This window comes from Globicephala melas, chromosome X (genome assembly GCF_963455315.2).
Source record: "Globicephala melas chromosome X, mGloMel1.2, whole genome shotgun sequence".
In the NCBI taxonomy this organism is placed as follows: Eukaryota; Metazoa; Chordata; class Mammalia; order Artiodactyla; family Delphinidae; genus Globicephala; species Globicephala melas.
In genome coordinates this window covers 68,013,571-68,021,697 of record NC_083335.1, presented here as the reverse complement: position 1 = coordinate 68,021,697, position 8,127 = coordinate 68,013,571, and the positions used below count along the sequence as shown (strand labels likewise).

The window sequence follows — 8,127 nt, the reverse complement described above, 5'->3', positions numbered from 1 at the left end:
ATACAAACCACTAGATGAAAATGAAGGCAACAGAAAAATTCAACTTTTCATAACCAAAAAATTAGCACAACCTTAAAAATAATTTAGAAAAGAATGTTGTAAAAGATACACCCCTCTAGGTCGTCGCAGAGCACCGAGCTGATCTCCCTGTGCTATGCTGCTGCTTTCTACTATATTTTAGCAGCATTAGGATGCAGGGTAAAATGGAGTGTATGTGGTAATATAGGACAAATATTTCATAGAGTGTAGCTTATTGATAACCACCACAAGATCCTGTGTGATTTACATGCCTCTTAAAAATATATAGGAGCTCAGTTCATTTTGTGCTATTTTATTGTGTTTTTTTGTTTGTTCGTTTTTTGCGGTACGCGGGCCTCTCACTGTTGTGGCCTCTCCCGTTTCAGAGCACAGGCTCCGGACGCGCAGGCTCAGCGGCCATGGCTCACGGGCCCAGCCGCTCCGCGGCATGTGGGATCTTCCCGGACCGGGGCACGAACCCGTGTCCCCTGCATCGGCAGGCGGACTCTCAACCACTGCGCCACCAGGGAAGCCCTTATTGTGTTTTTTAACTTAATTACCGTCAAAAAAAAATGTTTGTATGCATGTGGTTTGTCTTTGTATAACCTTCCTTTACTTTCAGAAATGAACGCAAATACATTTGTATTAAAAATTTTTTAAATTACACTTTTCTTGTTAGGAGATAAAAAAAATTTCTAATAAAAGTCCCCATCTCTTTTTAGGCATACATAATTACAATAGAAATGTGACACAATTCACACCATTATTTCACTCCTATACTCACCTGGATCTAGGTATATACCCAGATAGTGATTTGGCTTACCTCTATGTCTCCAAATAACTGAGGCAAATACAAAAAAAAAGCCCAAGAAATAAAATTACTCTTAAAATAGGTCAATGAGCTTGTATACTTCAGTTACATTTCCACTTTGTTTAATCATGCTAAATAAAAAAAAAGTTTGTTTTCTTCTCATTCCATGATGCCCTATTATATACCACCAGGTACTAATTTTACAGAATTCCTAATATGTTTTACATATACATGTTTTATTTATATATATTTCCATTTCTAATATCATAGCAAAAGTCAACTTAGCTATTTTAAGAATGCTTTACATATGATATAAATTTTTAATAATAATATCTAATTAGTGTGATATCACAAATCTTAACTTCTTTGTATGTACTATTTGATTATTAAAATATCACTCTCTTGAAATAACAACAACAAAAAAGATATACTGCAGATCTGCATTCTATTACCCAAGCTATGTCAATTCATAATTCTAAATCTTTCTAAAGTATGAGATTAAAAATCACTTTTAGTGTATATATAAATTCTGCATGTTTTTTTGAGGTACGCGGGCCTCTCACTGTTGTGGCCTCTCCCGTTGCGGAGCACAGGCTCCGGACGCGCAGGCTCAGCGGCCATGGCTCACGCGGGCCTAGCCGCTCCGCAGCATGTGGGATCTTCCCTGACCGGGGCACGAACCCGTGTCCCCTGCATCGGCAGGCGGACTCTCAACCACTGCGCCACCAGGGAAGCCCAAGACTTTCCTTTTTAAAGAACCAAAAATAAACTCAAGACACGTTGGCAATACTGCCCCACCCCTAAACAAATTGATTACTCTTTTCACCTAAATCTTTAACAGTTATGGCAGCCAAAGATTTTGATAGTAATGAAAGTTTGTCAATTATATTTCAATCTCTTTTTCTGGAACCCAAAGTGCAGGATGCAGGGTTCTCCTAATCTTTCAGTAATGCTTCTCCTGTCAATAATTCTTCATTTTGTTTGGCAAAGGCAGTTTTTGAAATAAGTCTATTCTGATATACTGACATATAACAAATAGCACCCGCAGGAATCGTGATACTTGGTTGGTGAGTCTGACAGGGTAAATTGCATATCCAGGCAACCGAGACCTTGAATAACAAAAAGCTCCATTTCCAGAGTCCCTGGTTGAATGTTTAATTAGATCAGCAAATTGTCCATCCACATCTGGTTGTTCATAAAAGCAAAACCTAACATTTGAGTGCTCAATTCTAGTGTGAAGTGTTTACCATGGAAGCAAAAGCTGGAGCTTAAAAGATAACAGTCATCAGAACTAGCCGGAGCAAGAAAAGAACCATCTGGCACATTTGCTAGATTTCCTTCTGTCTCCCAGCATGTGATTTGTCCCCAGCACTATCCTTATTTCACAAGTTTTCTCAGCTTCTCTGCAAAGCTTGTCACAACCATAAGACCACTACTTTCCACTGAGTCACAAACTCTTGGGCTTCCCTGGTGGCGCAGTGGCTGAGAATCCACCTGCCAATGCAGGGGACATGGGTTTGAGCCCTGGTCCAGGAAGATCCCACATGCCATGGAACAACTAGGCCCGTGTGCCACAACTACTGAGCCTGCACTCTAGAGCTAGAGCCCACGAGCCACAACTACTGACCCGTGAGCCACAACTGCTGAGGCCCATGCACCTAGAGCCGGTGCTCCGCAGCAAGAGAAGCCACTGCAATGAGAAGGCCGTGCACCACAACAAAGAGTAGCCCCTGCTCGCTGCAACTAGAGAAAGCCTGCACGCAGCAACGAAGACCCAATGGAGCCAAAAATAAATAAATTTAAAAAATGAATAAACTAAAAAAAAGAAAGAAACTCTTGCAACCACAGGAGCAGAGTCAGGATCAAAATTCAAATGATAGCACGTATACTTTCAGACACATGGACATCTGTGCTGGTAAGTCCACCGACGTTCCTTTGGATTTGATTTTTCTGCATTGGAGGTGGCAGTGGTGAGTGTGGAGGGACATCATCATGACTCACTCTTGGGCTTTGCAGTGTGACACCTGAGGTGCCAATGAACAAGCCATATACAGACTTGTCCACAAAGATCTCTGGGGCAACGACTAGGTCCTGGTTTTCATTTTTGGAGAAAGAGTTCTCTCCCGCTTGAGAAGCAACTGCAGAAACTTCCATGGAAAAACTGTCCAGACAATAGGCAATGCTTCCAAAGCATACATCCCCCTCATTTCTAGGCACAGAATACCAAACGCAGTCTTGACGGGTAAGTCCAATAACTACAGGCACGTGTTCATTGTGGTGAAGACGCAAATCTCCATTCTGAGATTCTGAACTCTTTAATGAATTATTTTGTTCTCGGCACACAGTTTCAGGCTGAAGACTGAAAATCTTTTCAGACATCCTTACGTGTTGGATTTGGATTGGAAGAATGAACCAGGGCTTTGAATCTCACTTCCTCCATTTTGATACACTGCTCCTCAGAGTTTGTAGGTCAAGAGACTAAGGGGTAGGACTATAGTGATGATTGACGAGGAAAGTGGACCTTATTGGTCTTTTGAGCTCTCGCATCTTTAAAGACTATTGGTGCTGAGGAGAGGAAAACGTATCCTCATCTGGCAGAGCTCCCAGAGGGTGTGCTCCCCTTGCTTTTCCGCTTTTGTTCTGCAGAAAGCCGCCTTTTTAATGTACCCATTAGGCTTTCAGTCTTTGATCTATTTTGTTCTACCTTTTTCATCTTCCCTGTTGATATCACAGCTGGCCATGTCTTTACCATAGCAGCTACCAAATAAGGAATCATTTTTTCCAAACTCACTGGCTAGTGATGGTTGCTGTGCTACCATGAAATCAGTTTCTTTACTTTTATTCGGGCTCAAAGATTTCCGGAAGGTTTTAAAACGAATTTTCTTCGTTATGAGTGGTTAGCTACTCCGGGGGGTGGGGGTCGATCTCTCTCTGGAATATTATCCCCAAACATCTGGAGAGCCTGTGGCGCTACATCTAGGTATTTTTCCAGCTTCACTGAACCTTTGGAGCCATTTTCCAGCGGCAACTGCGCGGCGGCGGCGGCGGCGGCGGCGGCGGCCAGAGCGTGTCTCCGGCTCTCTCGCCGAGCGCTGGCGCGACTGCTCTGAAGTGTGCGTTGTTTCAAGCCGCTAAATTGGTGGGCAATTTGCGAGACAGTAACAGAAAACGAATACACCATTAGCGGTATGATTACGGTGGCAAAGTTTGGGATTGCGGTGGAAGAAGCGGCTGTTTTATTTTAGGTGATTCTGAATTTACAATTGCCCACAAAAGGGAGAAAAACAAACAAACAGAAATCAGTGTGAAAGAGAACACACAAAAGCACCTCCATCAATGCCCAGGTCAGGCCTTCTTGGTCACCCTCCTCCAGCCTGAAGTGACTGTTCCCTCCTCAGATATTTATAGACAGTGATGTATTTTATCACCTTAATAATACTCTTCTGTTTTATGCTCTAGCGGCTTTTTGTGTCTACCTAACTGGGCTTCAATTTCCTTGAGGGCAAAGACCTTGTCTTGCTGATTTTTGTGTCTCCCACAGTGCCTTGCACTCTAGTAAATGTTACTTGATTGGCCAAAGAAGATGCATTTATCTGATAAGTCCTTCCAACTAAACCCTCCAGGTGCTACTGCTGGAAGGTACCTGGAGGGGGTTCTTGAGACTCCAACAGGAGTTTTTCCTTATTGAATCACTGTGAGCCCCACCACCCAGCTTTCCACAGCAGCGTCCTTTGACTCCTCTCAGGATAAGGAAACTTAGACCACAAGTATGGATGGGCCAAATAGCCTGCCTGGCTGGGAACATAATCTGGCATTTAACAAGAAGAAGAGTTTTACTTAATTAGCTAGCACCCACTAATCAGTAAGGCCTAAACATCTGCCAGTGGAATCTGAGAAGTCCGTTCTAAAAGTTGAAAAGCTGATTTTATTCACCACAGATGGAGCACTTCTGCCGGGGAAGGGGGGGAGCGGGGAGAAAAAGGTTTTACCAGTTAAATCAAATTAAGAGAAGAGGTTGGTGCCCAACTTCCAGGAGAGTTTGTGTAGTGAACTTCGTCTTTTTCACTGCATCTGACTCGTAATTATGGATGTGATAGAAGAAATGATCAATATTACAAATTTCCTCTGTGCCCATATCCATAATTAACAGTATGTGAGCTGTCTCAAAGAAATTGAAGCAAAATTTGAGGACTTAAGGGTGTGTGTGTGTGTAGGCAGTTGGCTAGGTAGTAGAAACATTTTGAAGAAATTCACCGACTTGCTTTCTTAGATCAAGGACTTTTTTTTTTTTTCTTGGAAAAAAGAAGGCTCCGAGAGACACAACTTGTTGCCTCCATTGGTTTATAATTTCTTGCTGATGTGGCAAGCTACCTTAAATCCTTCCTGGAACAAGAGATGAGATACAAATTAATACCAATGTGACAAAATGTCCGAACAGTGGACTTGAAACTGCAGGAGATCATAAAGAACTGATTTGTTCAATAAGTGGAGGCAATTTAGTTTCAATCTCGACGTGTGGTTTAGGTAGATGGCAAATGAATCCATTTATCATTGTTGAGCTGCCTTGAGTTACATATCACTGATTGTACCGTTCTGCAGAGCTACGTGGTGGAAATGAAGTCACAACTCAGAAGAGTCATGGATTTTGAGGAATATGAATCGTCTTTAACATTTTTATGGCTGCTGCCTTTGGAGTGCAAACTCTCGGCATGTCCCCGAGTTATGAAGCATTTGCCATAATACTGTGGGCAAAACTATCCTGAACACCAAAAGGATTTGGAAATTTCGGGCTATATGGCCCAAATCTGAGATGCTTGGGTTCACTTGGCCCTGTGAAACTCTCAATCTTTTTCATCAAAGTGCTTAAATCAATGGCTGGAATCAGAATTAAGACGTGTTCTAATTGGAACCCTCTCTGCCATCGTTTTGAATTCCAGCCTTTGAAATGTAACCATTTAAATTTACTTGCTCAGAATTGATTCATCAACCTTGTAACTATCCCTTTTTGTACGAATAAAGTTGATGAAACTTTTGTAGATGCCTTTGGTATTTCTATTAAAATCTACGTTCTTGGCTGGGTAGTGGACTATACTTTACCACTCTGCCAAAAATGTAGCCATCATGTGTATGTTTCTTTTTCATCTTCCGCTTCGCTAGTAGAAAACTTGGACGGTCCTGCCCCAGACAGTGCCCTAGCCGCGAGTCGGGTTGACAGGGTTGCTCGCATGCGCTCTCGACACAAATCGTGTTTGTCGCAATGGGCCCTGTGCGGAAGGCTACATAGGAAAGAGTGACTTTGATTATAGTCATTTTGATCACATAAGTGGTTACCGCGCTACTTCCGCGCTGGTACTTGATTGTAACAGAAAGTAGTTCCGGTCCGTGTTGTCTCGGCCGAGGAGCCGTCGCCGCCATTTCAAGACCGTGAGAGGTAGATGGCCAACCAGAGTTCGTAAGGTTCGGTGCCTGTACTGTTGCCGCCGCTTAAGCCTGCCAAAGCAGTGGTACGGCTGCTGCCCTCGTATTTGCTACCTCTAGAAACATTCTTGCCAGTAGTGGCGGCAGCGGGACTCAGTTACCCCCTTTTCGCACTCCCTCCAGAAGCTCCAGATGGCGTCTTCCGTGGGCAACGTGGCCGACAGCACAGGTACTGGTGTCTGTTCTACCTTGGCAGACGCCCCCTTGGGGTCTCGCGCCGTCCTTTGCCTCTCATCACTCCCTTCCCTCTAGCCATCCCCATTACATCAGTGGCATCGCTGAGCTTTTCGTCGTCTACCGGCATCCGATCGCGGTTTCTGCTGTCGTCCGTTCCTTAAACATTTCCTCTCGCTTGCTTGTTTTTTGCTTCCTTTCTTGCTTTGTAATCCTGTGCATTTTCTAGCCTTCTACTCTCTCGGGACGCTTCTTCCACACGTGCGCGCTTAGGATGTCTTGGAATGGACTGCATTGGAATCCCTGTCCTTCTCGCTGCCTTTCACTTGCCTTCCCCGCCGTATTCTCTCCTAATTCAGCTCACCGCCCCCTCCTCTTCCCCCTCCACGTCCTCCTCCACCCTGCTCCCCTTAGCCCGATTTGGTGGTCCTCTGTCAATCGAGGGAGCGGGTGCCGCTCCGAGGTAATCGTATCCTCACTTTGTATCACCCCAAGGACGGGCACAAGCTCCTGGGTGTGCTTCGAGTAACCTCGACGAGAGGATTTTGAAGCAGCACCCCCCGGGCAGCGCCTTTCTGCTGTGTCTTCGGTTGAGTGGCCCCGGTTTCGATTGGAAATTTCCAGGGGTTCCTTTTGCCATCGCTCAATTCCACCCGCTGCCCCCAGCCTGGATTTCCCACCCTGTCCTCCTCCCTCCCCTCCCGCAGGCAGCCACACCCTTTCCTTCGCGAGGTTGCCAGCCCTGCGGTCCACTTCCTACCCTTGGGGAGAAACCACCCTGGTGCTGGGGTTTTGGCGTTGACCATCCTGCCCGCCAGTTTCTCGCTTTGTGTTACTTTCTCCTTGTATTCCTCCGCCGCCGCCGCCTCTGGGTCTTCCATCCCCATTCTTTAGCCCGGTATCTCTTTATTCATAGGGGGTGTATTTTTTTTAAGTTTTCATCCCTGCTTGAAGAGTTTGTAAAGCAACTGGAGTGTAGCTGCACAAGTGCAAGGCGGTTGCCCTTTTAGACAATTAGTCGAGAGTATTTGGTACTAAAAATAAGGAAACAACCAAATTATAGGAGTGTCCTTCAGCTGCCTTTCCATATTGAGGCTATTTGGGGCGGGAGGGAGGGGGGATTGGGCTGCGGTTCTAAGGTTTCCCACGAGGTTATTTTTTTGTTGATTTCTCAGTTGAGATGTGTCAAGGGTTTTATTGTTTTTGAACATTTGTGCACTAAGAAGTGAATCTTCAATTGTCTTAGCCATGATTGTAGGTAGTGGGATTAGTTATTAGTCTGTGTTCCCCTCCCTCTCAGGGATTTTTAAAGATTTAAGATTCTGTCCTAGATTCTCCTGTACTAGCTTGCCCTTTTCTACGTGTTATTTTATTTGAGGAAGTTATCATTTCGAGCGTTAAAATAGCAGGCGGCCTTGAAACGTTAATAATGTCTTAAAATAAGGAGCTAGGAAGTTCTAGAGACTTGTCTAAAATGTGATTTTCTAGTTTCTCTCATAGATATAACCGCCCCCAGAGTTGGATGCAGGTCTCTCTGCTCTTATGTTAGTGGTCAGCTAGCTGTGCATTCTGTTAGGAAATTTACTTTGCGTTCCTGTGAATACAGTTTGCTTGCCAGCTCTAATGATTGAGGGTCTAAGGCTCAA

At 44.5% G+C, this 8,127-nt stretch overlaps 1 protein-coding gene and 1 pseudogene across 3 annotated transcripts in view; one reads left to right on the top strand and one right to left on the bottom strand.

Annotated features, from left to right (window-relative positions):
* Positions 1–1,772: 1,772 nt before the first annotated feature.
* LOC115849501 (suppressor of cytokine signaling 6-like) lies at positions 1,773–6,244 on the bottom strand (annotated as a pseudogene).
* Positions 6,231–8,127, top strand: part of OGT (O-linked N-acetylglucosamine (GlcNAc) transferase) — a 37,169-nt gene continuing 35,272 nt past the window's right edge. For all 3 annotated transcript variants that reach the window (XM_030850784.2, XM_030850783.2, XM_030850786.2), the window contains exon 1: positions 6,231–6,476. In XM_030850784.2, coding sequence (XP_030706644.1) covers positions 6,440–6,476 — 37 coding nt within the window. In that variant the 5' untranslated portion in view covers positions 6,231–6,439. The remainder of the gene's footprint in view (positions 6,477–8,127) is intronic.